Raw genomic sequence first — 21,827 nt, 5'->3', positions numbered from 1 at the left:
TCAGGATTCAGTCAAACACAAGGGGTGTTAGGAGAAGCAAGCATGAAAAAGAGCCTTCGACCTTACCGACTTCTCCCATCACCCGTAAGCCCTCCTGGTAGTTAGGACCGCCCCTTCGAACAAAGATGGTGACCTCATGCTCCTTCAGGGGGCCCTGGAAATCTCGGATTGCCCGCACAATGCCCTGGAGACCAATAAGGGACAACGCATAAATGCCAGATTCAAAAAACATGACACATGTTTTGATAGCCTCCTCTCTTAGAGCATGTGTCCTCAGGAGGCTGGACATTAAGCTGCCATTGCTTAAAGTAGAATTTGTGGGGGGAAGTAGCACAGAGGGAAAGACTCTTCGTTTGGAATGGATCTTCAGAGTCTGTATACAAACCCACAAGGCAAAACCTGTCTCACTACTTTATGGTCTACCCTAGTTTTTGACCAAAAAGCAAACAAAAACGGGGAAGGAAAGGACAGATGGATGAGGAAGGGACTCTGAAGATAGGTCATCCATACATGATACTGTACAAGAACCACAGAAAAAAGAATTAAAAGCAAACAAATCCAACGCTGGCAAGATGGGAGAAAAACGGTGACACTCACTGATTGATGGTGGAAATGCAAACTTCGAGAATCTTTTTGGAAAGCAATTTGGCAGTGAGCAGTAAAAAAATTACAAAAATAATTGTTGGGAAGTGTTATCCAAAAAAAAAAGGAGCTATCTGTTCAAAGATTTTCACAGCAGCATGATATGTAATTGCAACAAACCAAACAAACAAAAAGACCTAGAAGCAACCTAAGTATCTAATTGGTGAAACTGTGGCATGCTAATGTGATGGGATATACCACAGTGCAATTAAGATGGACGATTATGAGAATACAAAAGAAATCTGAAAAATTAATGAAATAAAAATTAGGGGAGGGAGAAGTAGTATTGGGTACAAATTCAATTACTTTTTATGAGGAAAAATAAATGAAAATGAATGAAGAATCCTAATGGGAATTTAGAGGGAGTAACTGAAATGTTATAGTGTTTTATGCCCTGAAATTAATTTAATTTAAATATGAATAGCTACTAAGCAAATTTCTATCAACTGAAGTGAAGTTAGAATATTAAGTTCCTAATAAAGCATCTAATAAAAAAACCTAAACAACCACTTTAGGATAACTGAAGACAATGAAACCAGTCATTAAGAACTTTTCATCCAATCTGGGTAGAAGGGGCTTGGACACATATAGCCTCCATATGACCAATGAATGGGGAAACTAAAACCCAGTTAGTTAATCAGCAACTTTCTCAGTTGAGTCCTCAGGAATCCATCTCCCAATGAAGACTCTGGGACCAGACAAACTCTCACCTTCCGTGACCCTTGCTTCCTGGGACCACAGAATCCATTTGAACTACCTTCCACTCCTCTAGCTCACAGACAATACCCCTGACCTGGGCCTTGATCCCTAGAAGTACACACATTCACTTTTCCTCCCAATCACCCCTCTCTCTCCAGAAGCTGCTACTACTACCCACAAACCCACAAGAGCTCCTTACCTTGAAGGTGGCAGCAACATTTGTGAAGTTTGCAATGCTGCCTCCAATGATGAGTATTTTGCCTAAGTTTGGGGTGAGGAGAGAAAAGAGTTAAGTTTTGGGACAACGACTAGCTCGTCTCAAGCTAACCTAAGCAAAAGCAGAAAGCAAACAAAAATCTGTCTGTCGTCCAGGGGTGGGTATGCATAGCTCTTAGAAGCTTGTGTTGGGTCCACATTTGCTCAATGAAATGCAGCTATTGATTATGGTCCTTTTCCCCAGCTGGTGTCTTGTTGTTAAACCATAGAGCACATTAACAACCTGTATCAACCACCATTGGCTTTTCTAAGAGGGGAGCAAAAATGGCCCAGGCTCTAATTAAGCCTGGACTTAGGCTATCCCTTTCACCAAATGATCTGCTCTTATGCAAGTGACCTCATAGCCATCAGAGAATACAATACCTAAGATGGAACTGCCAACCCCCCCTGGACCTTTCCACCCCAGAGCTATTAAGTTTTACACACAGACACAGACAGACAGACAGACACACACACACACACACACACACACACACACACACAGGAAATGGAGAGTGAGGGCTGAGTACAGGAGAGGATGGAGGCTTTCTGTTGGAGGTCTCACCTTGTGGGTGCTTCTCCCGGGTCATGAGGGAGAGGATGGTCTTGGCGTAGTCATAGGTTTGTTGCTCACTGGGGGCTCCTGAGTATTCCCCATAATTAGCCAGTTCCTCTACACCCCCCAAATCACAGATTGTGTCACTGTGAAAAAAAGTGATTGGGGCAAGAAAACAGAGGTTATGGTTCACTCCTAGTTATCCATCCACCAATTATGGGTCAACAAGTGACCACTATAGTCCTGCTCCAGAGACAGTCCTTACCCTCAGAGAACAAATGTTCTACTGAAGGGAGACAGCATGGGCAGGGGAGCCGGACGGGAAAGCCTGCAGCCTGGGGTTAAACATTCAAAGTGTGGGCAATATTACCTAGAGACAGAGGCAGTGTGGGATAGTGGATTGAGGACCAAACAGAGTCAGCAAGAGCTGAGCTCAAAATCTGCCTTAGCCACACATGAGCTATGTGACCACTCTCTCTAACTGGTAAGTACTTTACTATGACTATGGCCACCCAGCTAACAAGTATCACAGGCAAGATTTGAACTAGGCACTTTCTAATTTTATGGCCAGTCTAGTAGCACAACAATCTTAACATGGCAGGAGAGGAAGGGTGGGGGGCTAGCATATGGATGAAAGTTGTATTATTTCAGACTTTTACAGACTGACGACATTCTCTTTCTGAGCTAGTCAACTGTCAAGATATGTTTCAATCCATGTCCAAGAAGACAGTCTAGTACCTAAAGCGATAGGTAAAATTAGCCCCAGAAAACAGTTCTAGGGAACGTATGCTTGTCCCTTGCTTCTGGCTTTCAAAGTAAACAATGCCATGGGCCCTTTCACAAAGGACTCTGGAGAGGCCTTTTCCTTGAAGCATTTGGGCCGACATGGGCTGTAAGACACTGTGTCATGGGTCACAAGGAGACAAATGGTCTCATTCACTGCTTGAGGTTCTAGCCCCCAACCTTTGGAGTGTTTGGAGGGGGAAGGGGATGGGTCATGTAGAAATACAACTTCCCCCCTACCACTACCCCCACCATTCACCTGTATACAACAGAGGCACCACCTCCAGCCACCATCGTCCAAATTCTTCCCTTGGGGTTAAGCAAGGTCAGCTTCAAGCTCGCCCCACTTTTGGCATCTAAGTCAGCAATGTAGGCTTCCTGGGAGAAATCACAGAATGAACGGTCTCCTCCTGGCCTGAGCAATCTGTCCACAGATGACTTTACTCCCCTACCCCAGCCAATCTTTCTCCCCAAATTGGAGGAGAATCCAGACACCTCCCTCTCTCAGGAGACACTTGGTACAAGGTAACTCAACTGACTCTGGCAGGGAAAAACTGGGTGGGGCCCCCCATTTCTGAGACAGGGTTTCTAGAACATTAGCCCTTAGTATCACCAACCTCTGCATCAGACACCTCTCCTAAGGCCTCTCTTGGAGCCAAACCTACCAGCTCTCCTGCCTGTGCTGCTGCCCATATGTCTAGGGTGGGACTCTTCCCTTTACTCAGTCTTTGTCCTGTTTCTCATCTTCTCCTAACTCTTCCCATCCATTGTTCTCCCCAACTTAGCCACCTCCAGACTCTTCCCTCAGTCCAGATGACCTTATAATAATGCCTGATCTCTAGGTAAAGACTTTTAAAGGTGGGAGTATGGGGTGGCAAGAGGTCAATTAACATTCTGAAGGAGTAGCCAGACAGCTGCCTTCTGATTCAGCTCAGGGGGAAGTGATCAGGAGGCAGCAATGAGCAGAAGCCAGCCAATCAAGTTAAGAGCCTGAACCTAGGGAGGTAGATTGAGAAGAACATTTAAAAGGATTTCTGGCCAGGATAAAAAGGCTTTGCAGACATCCATCTCCTACCCCCAACTCTGTCTGAGGGGGTTTTAAGAAAATTAAATCAAACTCATCATTCTTTCCTTGGCTGAGACTTCGAGGGGAGCCTGGCCATCTCCCTTGATGAAAGGCAGCAAATGACAAACTCCCCTAAGTTCTACTCCCAGCTCTGCCCCCCCCCCCCATATCTATATATAGATAGCACTACCCTCCCTTCCTCTATAAAGTCTCCATTATCTGGAAGATTCCCTTGATAACCAAATAACCAAGCCCCTTCCCTGAGGCTACCCTGTTACTGATCAACAGTTCTATGGAAGATAGGTAGAAAGGGTAAGAGGAGAGGGGTGGGGGGAGAAAGATGGGGTTCTACCTCTGGATAAGCTTCCCGCCCAAAGGGGGGAGGAAATTCCAGGTCTCCCCATTTCACTTTGCAGATGTAGTCAGCTGTAGCATCAATCTTAGCAGCCAGGTCAAGGATATAGACACCATCCTTTGTCACAACTGGGAAAAGAGCAGAGTCAGGATGGAGTCCACCCCAGGGTCCTTGGGAAGCCCACATGCCCCCGCCTCTGAAGTGCCCCCTCCCAGTCACTCCCATTCCCATGGGATTTAATCTGATGATTCCCTAAACCCCAAAAGGACGCAGGCTGGGTTCCAAGAGAAGCAGGCTTCAGGACAATGACATCTGTTGGTTCTTTTTTTTTGGGGGGGGGGGGTTCATTTTTAATCAGTCTGGAAGGCTGGTTTTACTCTCTTGAGAATCAGTGATCCTACCTATAACCCAGGCTTTCAAGGCAATGTTCTTTTATTTCTGCTTTAGTATAAATAACCAACCCTATCTATTGTCCTTCCCCTTTTAAAAATGCACTTGTGCCCTAGAGACACATTTCTGCGGGCATACTCATCTCATGAGTATCCCTGAATATAGCAGGTGTTCTAAACCTGGGGTCAGTGAACTTGTTTCTTTTTTTTTTAAAGGACTTGGATCACTGTATTTCTTTCTCTTTTTTTTTTTTTAATTTAGTGAGGCAATTGGGGTTAAGTGACTTGCCCAGGGTCACACAGCTAGTAAGTGTTAAGTGTCTGAGGCCGGATTTGAACTCAGGTACTCCTGACTCCAGGGCCGGTGCTCTATCCACTGCGCCATCTAGCTGCCCCCGATCACCGTATTTCAATGTAATTGGTTATTGTTTGTAATCCTATGTATTTTGTTGAATGAATTGAAAAATACTGTTCTGAGAAAGGATCCAAAGGCTTTATCAGACCACCAAAGGAATCCAGGCCTCCCCTAATAAAAAAACCCCTCTAACTTGGATCTAGAAGGCAACAGAGATATCATCTAATCCAACCTCAACATTTTCCAGATGAGAAAACTGAAGTATAGAAGTTAAGCATCTTTTTGTGTGTGGGGGGGGGGGGCAGGGCAATGAGGGTTAAGTGACTTGCCCAGGGTCACACAGCTACTAAGTGTCAAGTGCCTGAGGCTGGATTTGAACTCAGGTCCTTCTGACTCCAGGGCCAGTGCTCTATCCACTCCACTACCTAGCTGACCCTCTAAACAACTTATCCAAAGCCACCGTCAATCGGCACTGGTAGAGAAAGGATTTGAATACAACTTCTGGCTATTAATCCAGCTCACTTTCTACTACACCCCACAGCCTAGGGCCTCCTGACAGAGAAAAGCCAATTCCAGGGAATGGGAGTAGTCTGTTTTCCTGCTGGAGGACAGAACCAAGCTACTCCTGCCCCCCAACTGTCAGGGTTAGTTTAACTCTGGCTCAGTACAAATCCACCTCTTTTTCTTCCTCTCCCCACCCCTACCCCACCAAGGTCCATTTAGCTAATTAAGTTGGCTAGAGATTCCCCCTTCCACCCATTAAGAGGAATGCCAAATCAGCCATGCTAAGAGCAAATGATTTTACTTCCTGGCTTTCTGGACTTTGTACGGAGAAGCTGCAGCCAAAGGCGCCTGAGCCTCCCTCCTCCCTCACTCCAGGCTGCCAAACCAAGGGGCCTTTTGCAGCCTGACTCACTTGCTCATCCTGAAGCATGTCAATGTTTGACTAACTCATCAGGGAAAGTACGGGTGGCTGTTCTGGGAAGAGAAGGGAAGGGAAAGGAGGAGAGAAGGTGTCTAAGGACACAGAAGAACAAGGAGGAGGAGGAAGGTGCTTTTGAAGGGCTGGAATAAGAGAGAGGCAGGTCAGCTACCTTGCCTGAAGGGCAACAAGAAGCCTACAACGTGCCCCTAAGCAAGGCCAATTCAAAATGAGGAAAGGGCTAGAGATCACTAGTCTTTAGAGACCTGCTGTTGTTTTTTGGGGGGAGATGGACTCCCCCTCCCCCTCAGGCCAGCTGGTGGAAGCCTATGGTTTTTTGGGGGGGGGTTTTGTTGGGGTTTTTTTGTGGCGCAATGGGGGTTAAGTGACTTGCCCAGGGTCACACAGCTAGTAAGTGTCAAGTGTCTGAGGCCAGATTTGAACTCAGGTCCTCCTGAATCCAGAGCCAGTGCTTTATCCACTGCACCACCTAGCTGCCCCTGGTGGAAGCCTATGGATGCCCTTCTCAGAACAATGTTTTTAAAAGCACAGCATAAACACAGAGGAGTATAAAGGAAGCCAGTTATTAACATATTTTAAAAGCAAATTCACAGACCCTAGGTAAGGACCTACCCCCCATAAGACTCTGGCTGGTCTACCCGGAGACTGAAGAATCCCTTCCCTTCCTTCCTCCCTACCCAATCCTTTTTTTTTTTTTTTAAATATATTTAATTTAATTATTTTTTGCAGGGCAATGAGGGTTAAGTGACTTGCCCAAGGTCACACAGCTAGTTAAGTGTCAAATGTCAGGCCAAATTTGAACTCAGGTCCTCCTGAATCCAGGGCCAGTGCTTTATCCACTGCACCACCTAGCTGTCCCCTCTCCCTACCCAATCCTAACACACATTTGCTATCAAGGGTGGCTATTCTGGCAAAATCCAATGTGGGGGTAGGAGTACAGCTCCCACTTTCTCCCTCTCTCCCTCCCATGAGGCAGGTCCAAGTTACCCAGGGGGTTGATCTCAAGGTAGGTGAAGTAGAGGTCTTCATAGAGGTTGAAGAGTCCCGAAATAAAGCTGGCTAAGATCCTGAGTGGAGAGAAGGAGAGTCATTCATCAGGGGAGATCTCTGGGCTTAGAGGGAAGGGAAGGGAGGGGAGGGGAGTGGGGCAAGGCAGACAGACACACCCTCAGCTTCAGTCCCCCAATGCTTAGACCCAGCTTGACCCTGTCTGTTCCCTACAAAACTGTCATCTCAGAGGCTCTGTCTGTCTTAGTACCTGTCCCTGGGGCACTGAGGCAGAAAGAGCTGTCAAGGAAGGAGGGGGCATAATTGGCAGAGGGGAACAGATGAGACAACTATTTTTCTCTTTGACTCAATCCTCTCCCAGACAGGAGGACAGTTTCTGTCTGCATGTGTCACCTCTCACTGCCCCGATACATTAAAGAGTCCACAGAGAGAGCTTGGAGGGAGAACTGGAGAGAAAATGCTGGGTTTTTTTTCTCCTTTCCAAGAGAATTTAGGATTCAAGGATAAATAAATACTGACTGCATCAGCTCCAACCCTCCCTCCCAGCCCCATAGGAAATCCAGGCATTGGGGTCACACTGATGTCACTGGGGATTAGGGGTATCTCAGATAAAAATACGGCCCTTCTAGACTGCTCCTTCCCAAGCCAGCTGCCCTACTTGTCACTGGGATCACCCTGTCTCTCCCCTCACCACCCCAGAGGGGCCCACTACTCCACTGGCCACACTCAACTCTTTCTTGTTCTCAGCGACATGAGTCAGCAGATGTTGCTTGATGTCAGTAGGGTGCAGTTTCTCATTTACTCCAACCAACAGCTTCTGGGCCTTGGTGTCGACATCCCCAACATCCATTCCACCCTCGTGATGGAACAGGACGTAGTCCCCATCTCGAGTGGCATAGATGCAGATGTAGAACTCTTCAGCCTGGGAGGATGGGCAGACAATTAGGAGTAACTGATAACCTCAAAGAACCAAGAAAGGCATGAGCCACAGGGGCCAGCCCTGTTCTCTGCATGATGCCCAAGAGGCCATTAGATCTGAGCCTTGCTTCTAAAGAAGGGGGACAAGAATAAGCTAGGTGGTGCAGTGAATAAAGCACCAACCCTGGATTCAGGAGGACCTGAGTTTAAATCCAGCATCAGACACTTGACACTAGCTGTGTGACCCTGGGCAAGTCACTTAACCCCCCATTGCCCTGCCAACAAACAACAAAAACAACAAAAGAATAAGCCACAGAATGTTGGCTTAACAGCTTTCCTTCTCTCTCAGGGCACATAAATGAGGGGATGCTTATTATCTCCTCTCACAACAGGACAGTTTAACCCGATCCAGCACGGACCCAATGTCACATGTTGGACAATGGGAAGTTTGCTCTATCATCATCTGGCCTTAGTCCCTCCCATCTGGCAAGTTCTACCCATTTCTTCACTCCCTCTTCTCCCCCATAACCTACTTCTTCTCCAGGCTCGGCTCCCAACTCTAACTGCTTTTCTCTATCAGTCTGATTTTTCCTTTAGACATTTTGCAAGTCAACAAAAACCAGGGGACAACAACATGCCTGGAGAAGGAAGGAAGGACACTAAGGGTGTTTAGTATAAGCACAGGGCCTGGCATAGAGAAGGTGCCTCTATTGGTAGAGCTATCTCCCCTATAAGATAAATAAATTTCTCGTGGGCAGGGATTTCCCCTTGTCTCTGTATCCTTGGCACTTCACACACTTCTTGGCAGCACTCTGCGTAAATGCTTACTGGCCGATGAATAAATGTTTGTGGATAGAGTGGTTGACACACACCTGAGTGTGGGGGACAAAGGGCTCGATCAGGAAGTTCTTAAGGATACCTTTGGCCTTGGCAATCTGGGAAAAAAAAACAAAAGCAGAAGCTGAATAAGGAGCTGAGGAAGCCATCTCCCGTCGCTTCTACTTGGCAGTTCAGGACCACTAGGATAGAACCCACCTCTGGGCTCTAAGCCATAGCAACAGAAGAGTCAAAGGGATAGGGACAGGGGGGCGTAAGGAGACCTTCCAAAATCATCACACGCTGCCCCTGCCTCCCCACCAGTCAGAGCTTGCCCCTGGCAACCACAGGGGCAGGTCTCTCCCATGCAGTGAGGGAAGCTATGAGTGACCTCTCCCCCAGCACCTCTGAAGACTAGCACACAATGACTAGCTGCTCCCCCAAAAGGGGGTGATGGTAAGGAGAAGGAAGAAGAATGGTTAGAATAAAGAGCCAACTTATTGCCCAAAGGTAGGAAAAAGACAAGATGAGGGCATTACAGAGGCCATGTGAGGTTAATACACAAGGGAGGGAGGAAGAGGAGATAAATCAGGACACTTCAAAAGCTTTTTGACACAGACCCTCCTGGGGAGTTAGGGGGAAGCACACAGAGCTAATCAGTTTAAGTGAGGCCCTGGCAGAGACCGCTCCTTCCATCAGACTCGGCTTATCCTCTTGTCCCCTGACTTAATTCCATGCGTCACCGCTGAGTCAGGGACCCAGACAGTGATCCATCACAGCTCCTGCCTAGCCAGACGGCTGCTCAGATGCCCCCCTCCCTAATGGGGGGAGGGGGAGGGGAAGGAGATGACAGAATCTCCAGGGATGTGCTATTTCTCCTCTACCAACACAGAAACACACACCCAGTCTTCATTCCCCAAAGGCAAGGACATCCAGAGGTCAGGGAAGGAAAAAAAATTTACAATTTTCTTTTTTACTTCTCCATCTGAAACCCTAGGAAATTGCTCATTGCTCCAATTCAGGTCTGAAATCTGAGGAGTTCCCATAAAAAAGTCAGGGGTGGGGAGTATATCTCTATCTCTGCTCTCTGAACCATCTCCCTAAACCCCTTAGGCACCTGATGCACAAAATGTCATTATACCCCTTCCACCTCCCCAACATAAACATCTGGGCTTCATGTAGTTCTGCCACAGTAAAACCAGGTAGAGAAAAAAATCCACCATCAATGCTATTCCAAACCCCAGAAGAGAAAATGATAAACCCTTGTTATTGAACTTAAACCACAGCTGAGTTATTTTTCCCTTTCTTCCCTGGGGGCCTAGTAGTAGGGGAAAGGAGCTCAGGGCATCTCTCACTTTTGCTAATATTCATTTTGGCTCTGTTGTCTCCGGGCCAAACAAGCTCATTAGAAGGACAGTTGCCACCACTGACTGGGCCTCATCTACACCGCTCACCAGCACACTGTTCCCTCTGACATCCATGTTAACAGAGGGTATCTGTGGCAGGAATCTCAGAGAAGATGTTGGAATGTACAACACAATAATCATTCCCATGTCACACACTACCACATTAACTAATGGGCAGGCACTTCATGAGCCTACACTATTAGGACAATAAAAGACAGAGGGGCCTATGTCATCACCTGGGTAATCCAGACCTAAATAAATACGGTCCAAATGCTAGCGTATCCCAGCCCTGACTTCCCTTAAAAGTTCCTTTTCCTTCTTTCAAGACTCACCGTGACCTCTTTTCCAAGCCTGGTCTTCAGCCAGGACTTGACACCATCTAAGTCGAGGTTGACTCCAACCAGGCCTAGTTTCCCTCGACGCTTGATCAGCTGATCTGGTTTGACCACCAATTGCTGGAAGGAGGGGATAGAGCCGGGAAGAAAATAAGCATGTATTAAACACCTGCTGTGTTCTGGGCCCTGTGCTAAGCACTCTACAAATATTCTCTCATTTGATCCTCACAACCACCCTGGGTGGTAGATGCTATCATGATCCTCATTTTACAACTAAGGAAACTGAGGCAGGCAGAGGTTAAGTGACTTGCCCAGAGTCACAAAGCTATTAAGTATCTGAGGCTGGATTTGAAGTCAGATCTTACTGATTCCAGGCCCAGCGCTAGATCCACTGCACCACCTCGCTGCCTCATTGGTAGAGAATATAAGACTTTGGTCCCAAAAGATCTTAGATTCTCCCCTCTGCTAATCCCAGTCTTGTGTATCTCTCAAGACCATGCCCAACCAGGCATCTTCTCAACTGCTCCATTCCAATGGAACACCTGGCTTGCTTGCCATCTTGCTTCCATTTCCCACCTTAGCCTTCCCACTGGCCCTTCCCTCGTACCTGGAATGCTTTTCCTCTCCTCATCCCCACATTCTGGAAGCCTTAGTTCAGCTCAAATCAACCTCCTTCAAGGTATACCTCCTATTCCCTCAGTTATTTATTCCACTGACCCCCCCCCCCCAATATCACTGTGTGTGTGTATTTTGTGCACATATATTCTGCATGCATTTCTGTTACCATATTGTATTCCTCCCCCCAAAAACTCCTCTCTACCCTCCTTAAGGACAGAGGATTCATTTTTTAAAAATAGTATTTCGTTTTTTTCCAGTTACATGTAAAGATGGTTTTAAACATTCGTTTTCATAAGATGTTCATTTTTGTATTTGTATCTGTAGCAGGAAGCACAGAGCCTGGACCAGAGTAGTGTTTGTGGATTCATTGGTCTAGACCAGCCTCATCCTTTCTAACTGTGGGACCCAAGAACAGAGCTCAGCATCAATCCTTATCGAATTACTCAATGTGTCAAGACTGCTTTCCTATCCCACAGCCTCCCATCTCCTGCCCCCAATATGGAGGTCTAGTAGGCAGCTGACCTGGTTCAAGAGCCAGGGATGGTCCTGCAGCAGATGGGACCAGTCGGTGTCAGGGGTGACCCGGGCATACTTGAATCGGTTCTGGATCACTGATGTGGTACAGATGTACTTGTAGAGAAGCTCCTTCCCTGTCTGTTCTGATATCGCCTTGGCTGACATGGCTGCAGAGAGACAGACACTGCCTGTCCAAGAGAAGGCCAACAGTTAGAGAAGAGACAACTGACCATAATCCTTCCCTCAGCCCCAAACCTCCCCAGTCTTATGGTTTGTGACTCCCAGATAAAGACCCTTGTTTAGTCCCAGCTGGGTAGAGCTATTCCCCATTCTGGCTCCAACTCCCCTCTTTGAACGCTCCAGAACAGCTGATCTCGGCACCTCTCAGAGTAGAAAAAAGGCCCCAACAAGGGGGAGAAAGTGGAATTTTCCCTAATACCTGGGAAGAATAAGAGATGCTAGAAGAACAAAACCACCGAGGAGTCAGGGATAGCTCTTTCTCTAAGGAACTAATTTCAATTCTGCTTTCACTCCAGGCTGGCAATGTATTTTTTTTAAATTAATAAAGCATTTTATTTTTTTCCCCATTACATGTAAAGATAGTTCTCAACTTTTGTTTATACAAGCTTTACAATTTCAGATTTTTCTCCCTCCATCCCCTAGACAGCAGGTAATCTGATATAGGTTATACATAAACACACACACACACTAACATTAAACATTTCTGCATTAGTCATGTTATAAGAGAAAAATCAGAGCAATGACAAAAAACCTCAAAATAGAAAAACAACAGCACCAAAAACAAAAGAAATAGTATGGTTCATTCAGCATCTATACTCCACAGTTCTTTTTTTCTTTTTCTTTTTTTCCCTGGATTTGGAGATCCTCTTCTATCATGAGTTCCCTGGAACTCTTCTGTGCCATTGCATTGGTGAGAAGAATATAGTCCATCACAGTAGATCAACACACAATGTTGATGATACTGTGTACAATGTTCTTCTGGTTCTGCTCATCTCACTCATCATCAGCCCACCCAAGACCCTCCAGGTTTCTCTGAACTCCTCCTGCTCATCGTTTCTTACAGCACAATAGTATTCCATTGCATTCATATACCACAACTTGTCCAGCCATTCCCCAATTGATGGGCATCCCCTCAACTTCCAATTCCTTGCCACCACATAAAGAGCAGCTATAAATATTTTTGTACATGTGGGTCCCTCTCCCCTTTCCATGATCTCTTTGGGAAAAAGACCTAAAAGTGGTATTGGCAATGTATTTAAGGCAAAGAAACCTCACCTTCCCACCACATTCTGCGGATGATGGGGAGAGAGCATGAGTAAGGGCAGCTCTGTGTGTGTGTGTGTGTGTGTGTGTGTGTGTGTGTGTGTGTGTGTGTGTGTGAGTGAGAAGCCTGTGGACACCTTCATGTTTTTAAATACAAAACTTAAAATACACAAGATTACAAGGGAATCCACTTATATTGAAATACAATTATCAAAATATTAAATAACTAAGTTCATAGAACCCAGGTTAAGAAGACTGGAGTGGCTGTTTTTCTATTTTGAGGTTTTTCCTCATTACTCTGATTTTTCTCTTATAACATGACTAATGCAGAAATGTGTTTAATGTTATTTTATATATATATATATATATATATAACCTACATCAGATTACCTGCTGTCTAGGGGAGGGAGGGAGAAAAATGTGAAATTGGAAAGCTTGTATAAACAAAAGTTGAGAACTATCTTTACATGTAACGGAAAAAAATTACTTTAAAAAAAAAAAGACTGGAGTGAAGGGGTCTAGATATAACACAGAGAAAACTCCTGTCCCCCCCCCACACACACACACATTCAGGATACACACAAGGCTCACCCTTCTCTAATGTGCCAGAATTGCACAATCCCTTTCTAGATTTCTCTCTGAACCTCTTGTCACAATTTTGACTTCACCCCACCCCCAAAAGCTACATTGTCACCCTCGGACTCTGGACAAGCCCAGGTCTTTGCTCACTGTCAGACTCGGCCAAGTATTTGTGGGCTGGCAATGAGAAGGACTGAGGGAGCTCAGTAGCTTCCAAAACAACCAAACCCTTCCTCCAGAATATTCCTATTATACAGAAGGGGAAACCACTGGGCCAGGGAGAACAATGAGCCCATTTGCCTCCCAGCCAGGTCATTTAGCTGTAGTGACTGCATCTCAGGAACCCCACAAGCACCAGTCGCTTCTAGAGCAAGAACTACTGGCTGGTTCTACCACCAACTTTGGGACCATGAACAAGTGGACCAGATGGTTTCAGGCTCTAAATTAATTATTATTTCAGCTGAGGTCCTAGGGACCCTACACAGAAGGGGCCTCCTAATAAATAGTGGAAGAAACAGGTGAACTTTGATTTTTAGAAGCCCCAAATCACAGCATCCTCCAGCCACTCCAGCAAAGGAACAAAACCCTGATAAGGATTTCTCCATCCACCTACCTTCCCTCCCTAGTCCAACCCTGTCCTCCCACAAGACAGCAGGAGTAACAGGTTAGGGAAAGGGAGGGAGGGGCCTGCAGAGAAAGGAAAAAAAAGATGAGGGGGAACAGTCAGGAATTCTTCCAAAGCCTGGATAAGTGAGGTTACAGATAAAACAAGGCTTTCTTCTCTTGGACATAGGAAAGGAAATGTTATGTTTGTTGGGGAAAATTAAATTAAATTTAAAAAAAAAGAAGAATGACCCTTGAAAAGGTTGGCAGCTTCTAGCCAGTGTTTTTTTGGGGGAGTTTTACAGGTCTTGCCACGTCTGGAATTTTGTCCCCATCCAGGGATGAGAAGTGAAACACCATCATGAGAGAGGCTCTTGTCTGAAAGTCAGCCAGTCCAGCCCCACCCCCTTGTCCTCTCCCTTCCCAACTTACTGAGAATGTGTAGCTTTCCTCCCCACCCCTGACCGAAGTTTGTTCATTTCAAATTTCTTATTTATATTCAAATATTTTGTTTTTACCTCACATCTCTGAATATATTAAAACCTCTCCTGACTCAGAGAAACATCCTTCCTTGGAACACTCAGACCGGCCCCCCCACCCCCCCAAAGACAGGAGGTGGAGAAGCATTTTCTCAAGTAGGGGAGCTTGGCCCCTCCCTACTATAATGGCCTAAAACAGTATGATTAATCTCTTTGGGTCTCAGTTACCCAGTCCATAAAATGGGTGTAATCAGATAAGAGTTCTCAATGCTACAGAAAAGAACCAGTAGGAGGCATGAAGTATGCGGGATTGGAGGCCTTTTCATTTTTGGAACTGCGTTGGTGTCCCTAGCAGCTTCTTCCCAATTTGGGGCTGATTCTTCTGACTTCCTAAACCACCCCCTCCCCCTCTCCCCATCCCCACCTCCACTTATCCCAGTTCTCAAAGACAATTTCCCAACCTTCTTGACTGGGACCAGAAAAACTGGTCTTGAAGTAGAATGGGACACACCTCCCCCTCCCCCCTTAAATGAAGCCAGGGGCAGACAAATGCCAGGGGTGGGGATGCGGGTGGAAAGTTCATTCTACAGTCCCTTCTCACTCCCCATCCCCAATATCAATTTGGATAATGTCCTTGTAACAGCATCACAGATGTCCCAACATCTCAGACCCACCTAAGCACCAATTAGGGGTAAAGAGCCAACAGAATGCTATGATTTGGCAAATACTTTTAGAAGTCTGCCATTCTCATCCCCTTCCTCCCTCAAATAATTTCCATTAACAAAACTGTGGTGGAGGAGAAGACACAGGGGATGTTTGGTACAAACTAATGGATTTTGGTGACTGAGACTCACAGAAAGAAAAAACAACACACACACATAGAATAAGCAGACATTACCAGTCACCAAGGACATCCTTCAGACAATGAGGAAAGGTGTTCACACAAGTAGGAGGGGAGATCTCCTAGGGGTCACAGCCCATTCTTTTCCCCAAACCCAATCAAGATTATGCATCTCTGCTCCTAAAACAATGTCCTTAGGGAAGTTCTGTGGGTCAGATCTAGCCCAGGTTCCCAGGCAAATCCCAGATCTGAGATCAGATACCTAAAGGGACATACTAGGAGAAACAGAAAGGTAACAAGGGGAACTGTATTCACACCCAAGGCTTTTTTCTAAAGGCTTAGGCTCTTCCAGCCTGCGGGTGGGGAAAGTGTGCAGTTTAAGAGTAGTGCGGGAGCTGATTTTCATTCACTCACTGTCCATAGGAAAGTCAGTCAAACCCAGCCAACCGGTAACTGAAGCCAATATACTTTAAAACTCAGAATCTCAAAGCCAGAAGGGATTAGCCAGCTCTTTGTATCTAGCCAAGCCTAAAGGGCCTAGGTTAAATAAGTTCACCAGCCATAGCTGAAGCCACCGAACCTCAGTCAACTATCTCACTATCCCGGAAACAGAATTTTCAATTGCAGATGAATTTCAATTTCAGGTTGGGGGTGGGGTGGGAATGGAGGTAGTGGTTCAGAGGATTTACCACTAAAGCCCCAAGAACCTATCACTGCTGACAAAGAAAGGTACTGGCTAATAAACGGAGGGGTGATTTATAGACCAGAGTAAGGGGCTATACTCATTTCTATGTAAAAGGACTAATAACAGGGGGCGGCTAGGTGGCACAGTGGATAAAGCACTGGCCCTGGATTCAGGAGGACCCGAGTTCAAATCCGGCCTCAGACACTTGACACTTACTAGCTGTGTGACCCTGGACAAGTCACTTAACCCCAATTGTCTCGCACAAAAAAACAAACAAACAAACAAAAAGGACTAATAACAGGAGAATTAACATCTACTCCTCACCAGGGATCCCAGCAAATGAAAGTTCAGAGGCATCTTTAAGACATAAGGAGGTATCCCACAGCCTAGTTCCCCATCTAGACAGGTATCAGCTCTCCAAAGCATAACAGTCAAAAGAGAAAAATGGGACAGTCAGGAGAAGTGACAGGATAAGAAATGAGGAGGGTCTTTTCTTTAAGCGAGACTTGACAGAGGGATTTTACCCTCCATTTTATCCCCCAAGAGGAGTCTTAACAGGGTTTTTGACCACAAGTCCAAAACAGAACTAGTGGCAGTAATTTCAGGGCCCCCTTTGAGGGCCTAATAAATAGGAAATATATAAGTATGTGCATGTGATGTGTGAGACACCCAAATTAGCTGAAAAATTCTAATTGTCCCTACTTCCTCTCCCCTAAACTAGCATCACCTCAAAGCCCCTGAAACCTTTCCTGAGATCTTAAAGCCTATCCCACAGTCACTGGAGATCCCCAATGACTGAAGGAGAGGTGCCAGCCCTGACAACCTAGTATGAGACTGACCAGGAGGTGGGTGTGCCTCTAATTAATTAATACAAAAGAGGTTGAGAAAGGAGGCTAAAGCGAAGCTGAAATTAAAAGGGAGCAGGAATCACGTTAAAAGGTGGTCAGAGACAAGAAGAACCCTCGACCCCCTGCCTTTTTCCCCTTGCCTAGGATCCAAACCCTCAGAATCAAGCCGGTCATCGACACCACCTTCCAAAAAGTGATTCACGTGGAGTGGAGAGGCCAGAACTCCTAACTGGCATATTGTGCTAGCCAGCATTCAGCATTGGGGGGGGGGGGGTAAGAGCTCGAAGAAGAGTCTGGATTTCCACCAGCAAAGCCCTTTCCTTCTTCTCCAACCAGACTAGAGGAAGAAGAGGAGGAGGGAATGGGAGTGGGGGGAGGTCCTCCAGCCATCCCGACCATCTGGATGGATAGAGCAGCCCGGACGAGATGGCATCATGTTAACACCTAATCCCCCCTTTGCTCCACCCATTCCAGCCCAAGAAGACCCCACCTCCCAATGTCCTTTCCAACAAACCAAGACCTGGGTGAACTCCGGGACCACCACGAGGGAGTCACAGAACCGCGCCCACACGCCTGCCCCTACTACCTCTTACTTGCCTAGGTGGGATTCGAACCCCTAAACCCACGCCAGGGAGGAAGGTGGTAAAGATCACGGGATGGGGGGGGGGGGAGTGTTTCTGGCCTTGCGCGAGCCGGCCGCGCTTTTCCCATTTCCTTTCCTCCAGGCTTGGGCCAGCTCCGGGTGCCCGGATCCCTGGGTGTGGAGGTGGGGGTGGGGGTGGAGGGAGGCGGGGTGTGGAGCCCCGGCTGGGAACAAAACCGGGGAGCGACAGGTGCCAGGGAAGCGACGGTGGCGGGTTAAGAGGCGGGAAGAAGGGCAAACACCAGCTCCGGACAAACCCTGGCAAAGTCCGGAGTCACGAGTGCGCGCGCGTATGCGTGGAAGGCCGGCTTGTAGGGGGAGGGGGGGACAGCGTGCTGATCACGGCCGCAGACCATGATGCAAAGATGACCAGGAAAAGGTGATCCCAAAGCGCAGAACAAGCTAACTTCCAGCGTGAAGGGGGCCCAGGCGCCGGGTCCACACGATGCAAACGTCGTAGGGCTTGGGGGGTGGGGGGGAGACACAGACAGACTGGGAAAGGGATTCCTGCCACTGCCCACGCGGCCGCCCGCGACTCACCTCTCCGCGGCCGCCTGTCGGTAGTAGTCCCTTCGAAGGCCCTAGTTGCAGCTCCTAGTCCCCCTGCGCGCCGCTAGGAACTTGTGCCTGCAGCTGCCGCCCCAGCCCCGGCTTTTGTCCGGGGCCTAGCCAGGCTCCTCCCCTCCCCCCACCCCCTTCCATCTGCTCATGGCTGGGGGATCCCGGGGATTGGCCACACGTGTCTCCTAGCCTGTTCCTGAGGCTCTCTTACCATTCGCTGCCCGGATGCGGCCCCGCCCCCGGAGGCGGGCCTGAGCGTTGCTGGGACTTGTAGTCCCGTTTTACCCGGCGCCCCGGCCGGAGCAATGTCGGGTGTCTAGCTCCGCCCCTCCCAGCTTCGGTCCCTCCTTCGCCTTGCCTATCTCCCAGGCGCTCCCTTCTACCCCGCTCGTCACTGAACAGTCCGGAGCCTCCGCCCTCCCTACCTCCCTTACTCGGGGGCGGGGCCATTGGTGGGGAGATGGGCAGGGCCGGCTCTCGGAGGATAGGGTGCTACGCGTGGAGGCGGTGGGCTGTGGCCTGATCTCTGGGCGGGGCCAGTAGTCATGGTGATCCAACCCGCAAGTGGGTGGGGGAGAAGGGGTGGAGGGGTCCTGATGGGGGCTGGTCCAACATTGGGGACCCAGCGGCCCTCCCCGCGAGACATCCAGGCGGCTTTAAGGTCCGCATGTCCTAGCAAATAGGGAGCCCCATTGGGTTATTGGGTACGGGTGTGAGCCACAGCTGCAGTCAGGTCTGACGTTTCCACGTAGGGTGGAGTGGGGGAGGGAATCCTGGGCTGCATCTGTGCTGGAGGGGCGATGGGGCGGTGATAAGTCTTCCGATGCGGCTTTCCCCTTCCCCTCTTCCTGCCACCTTTCTAGGAAGACAAGTGGGGAGGAGAGTCCAGCTAGACAAAGAAGAGAACCCTGAGCATTCCGCCTTTCTAGCGTAACGATATGGGGATTTACTTAATCTTCCTATCTCAGCTAGTGCCCGAACTGGAATCTACTGATTTCTTTTAAAATATATATGTATATTTTAAAAGGCTTTTAATAAATGTAATGGGAGTTGTCTTTATCCTCTTAATAAGGTGCCAATAGGCATGCCCATACCAGTATTTTAAAAACGTGAAAGGGGAGAAGTTTGTGGTACCACAAAGAAGTGGCTAAAATTATTGGGTATTTTCCAGAATAGATACAGAAATTCATCCCCTTTTCAACGAAAACATATTTCTAATCGAAGCCACTAAAAGGAAGATTCACGTGTCAAATGTATTCTGGCACTGAATTCAGAAACCGATTCTTTAATGTACTGTGGGTAAACAAGGTCAAGTTCGAGTCACCCCTGTTGAATAAGGCATGATCTGCTAACCATAGTCATCAGTTGGCCTAGACTTCTGAATGGCTGTGTTGAGCTGCTTGTCGATTTTAAATGTGACATGTTAACTCAAAGTTAAACAAAGTATCCCAAGATCTGTTTTATTTCTCAACAGCATTGATTTTATTAAGTATAATATAATTAGCAAATTTTCAAAATTAAAAATGCCAATTATAGAAATTGAAATAACTAAAAAAGTTAGATGATTCGTTGAAATTTTAAACAATTACATTTAAATTATGTGAAGTGTCCTAAAAAGTGTAGAGAAGGTGACAGTTTTTTGGGGTTTTTTTAAGGAGGGCATTGCTATATAAAGTCTGCAAACTACTGCTCTGTAGTGTGAAAGGTAAACTCATCGAATTGATGGGGGGAACATCCCCTGATCAGGTCCCTCTCATGTAATGTTTGCAGACTAAAATTCAAGTTGGGAGCATTAGGATCATCTCATCTAAATCTCTGATTTACTTGGCCTCCAGAGGAATATCTCTTGTTTAGGAGAAGATACTATCTAGGTTTGGATCTGGAAAGAATTTTAAAGGTTATCTGGTCTAGCCCCTTCATTTTGTAGGTAAAGAACTGAGGCCCAAACAGGTTAAATGAATTTCCCAAGATCACAGGGGTTATAAATGGCAAAAGTAACATTTGAAATTACATCCTGGGTCTCCAAAACCAGTGGTTTTCTATGGTACCAAAACTATTTTGCTAGTGCTCCCTCGACCTCCCCCAGTCCTTTGTCTAACCCATAAGCCCAGGAAGCTGTGGAGCCCAGAACTGACATTGAATGGCCAGTTCAAGTGAGGGTCAGTCCAGGCTTCCAAAGCATTGGCATGTTTCCATCCTCCCTCTTCCCTCAGTAGGCAAGGTCCCAGACAGCAAATTTTGCAAGTTCCCAAGAGTAAACAGTTGTCCTTGGCCCATCCTCTATCCAGTTTCAGGTCAGGCGGATAGCAGGTGGACAAGGCCCCTCTTTCCCTGTACTGCCCATACTCTAGACAGCTGAATTATTGATGATGCCATTGTCATTCTTCCAAAGATCTTTGTTGATCATATCTTTTTAGAACATGCTCCTTCCTATGCCCCTGTTCTTCCTGCTAGAACAACTATAGAGAAAAAAAGGGAAGATGGAAAGGCCAGAGAGAACACCTATGCCATTATACATACACTCTCCTCCTTAGAGCTCCCCTCCTCTCATTTTGGAACAGTATATTTCCATCCAGTAAGTCCATTCCCCTATCTGTCCTTTCTCCTTTTCCACTTAGTATAGGTTCTCATTACCATCCTCTTTGGATAATTTCAGGAGCCTCCTAAAAGGTCCCCTCATATTTATTCTTTCTTTCCCTTGGCCCAAAAATCGGCCTTTTAGACTGATGTACGAATAATTTTTCTTTCCAACCATAGCATTTCTCTGCTAAAAACATTTTTTAAAGCTTCAGTAGTTCCCTGTTCTCTCTTGAGCACTATTCAAACTGCTTTGCCTGGCATTCAAGTCCCTCCACAACTGGGCGCGAGCCTACCTTTTCAGCCTTACCTCACAGTCATGTCACTTTAGTCACTCTGGGCCAAACTGCTCTCTTCTCTACTCCTATTTCCAAGCTAATGCTCTGGCTATTCCAGATACTTGGAATACACTCCTCTGCCCTACCCACCCCATAAAGCCCAGCTCAAGTGCTATGTTCATGAAGCCTTTCCCTAGTCCCCACCTCTAATTTGTAGGGAAGGACTTTCCTTCTCGCACTTCACATTGCATGTCTCTAATGGATTATCATTTAATGTAGATTCTAATTATTTATGTTTGTGTTTCACCCATTTACTAGACAGGAAGGTCCAGGAGGGTAGGGACTATATTTTAAAAGGACAAAATTTGGCATCTTCCTTTTTTTTTTTTGGTGGGGCAATGAGGGTTAAGTGACTTGCCCAGGGTCACACAGCTAGTGTCAAGTGTCTGAGGCTGGATTTGAACTCAGGTCCTCCTGAATCCAGGGCCAGTGCTTTATCCACTGCTCCACCTAGCTGCCCTCCTAGGGTCTTCCTTAATGATTAGTAAAAGTGCTTAATGTTCTTGTTCTTCCTTCGTTTGTTTGTTTGGGGTTTTTTTTGGATTTTTTTTTTGTGGGGCAATGAGGGTTAAGTGACATGTCCAGGGTCACGCAGTTAGTGTCAAGTGTCTGAGGCTGGATTTGAACTCAGGTCCTCCTGAATCCAGGGCCAGTGCCCCATCCACTGTACCACCTAGCTGCCCCCTCCTTCGTTTTTGAAGAGGACCGATGATATCATGATGTGACGGC

The 21,827-nt window shown here is 47.0% G+C and overlaps 1 protein-coding gene across 2 annotated transcripts in view; it reads right to left on the bottom strand.

Moving 5' to 3' along the window:
* ACLY (ATP citrate lyase) overlaps positions 1-18,320 on the bottom strand; it is a 46,397-nt gene extending 28,077 nt beyond the window's left edge. For both annotated transcript variants that reach the window (XM_043999649.1, XM_043999650.1), the window contains exons 1-11: positions 18,163-18,320; positions 11,667-11,848; positions 10,524-10,646; positions 8,842-8,904; positions 7,783-7,973; positions 7,031-7,110; positions 4,354-4,484; positions 3,195-3,313; positions 2,162-2,298; positions 1,541-1,602; positions 67-184 (exon numbers count right to left, since the gene is read on the bottom strand). In XM_043999649.1, coding sequence (XP_043855584.1) covers positions 67-184; positions 1,541-1,602; positions 2,162-2,298; positions 3,195-3,313; positions 4,354-4,484; positions 7,031-7,110; positions 7,783-7,973; positions 8,842-8,904; positions 10,524-10,646; positions 11,667-11,825 — 1,183 coding nt within the window. In that variant the 5' untranslated portion in view covers positions 11,826-11,848; positions 18,163-18,320. The remainder of the gene's footprint in view (positions 1-66; positions 185-1,540; positions 1,603-2,161; positions 2,299-3,194; positions 3,314-4,353; positions 4,485-7,030; positions 7,111-7,782; positions 7,974-8,841; positions 8,905-10,523; positions 10,647-11,666; positions 11,849-18,162) is intronic.
* Positions 18,321-21,827: the final 3,507 nt, after the last annotated feature.

The sequence above is a fragment of the Dromiciops gliroides genome, chromosome 4 (assembly GCF_019393635.1).
Source record: "Dromiciops gliroides isolate mDroGli1 chromosome 4, mDroGli1.pri, whole genome shotgun sequence".
Classification (NCBI taxonomy): domain Eukaryota; kingdom Metazoa; phylum Chordata; class Mammalia; order Microbiotheria; family Microbiotheriidae; genus Dromiciops; species Dromiciops gliroides.
The sequence above is the reverse complement of the archived record's forward strand: the minus strand, read 5'-3'. Positions and strand labels throughout refer to the sequence as shown.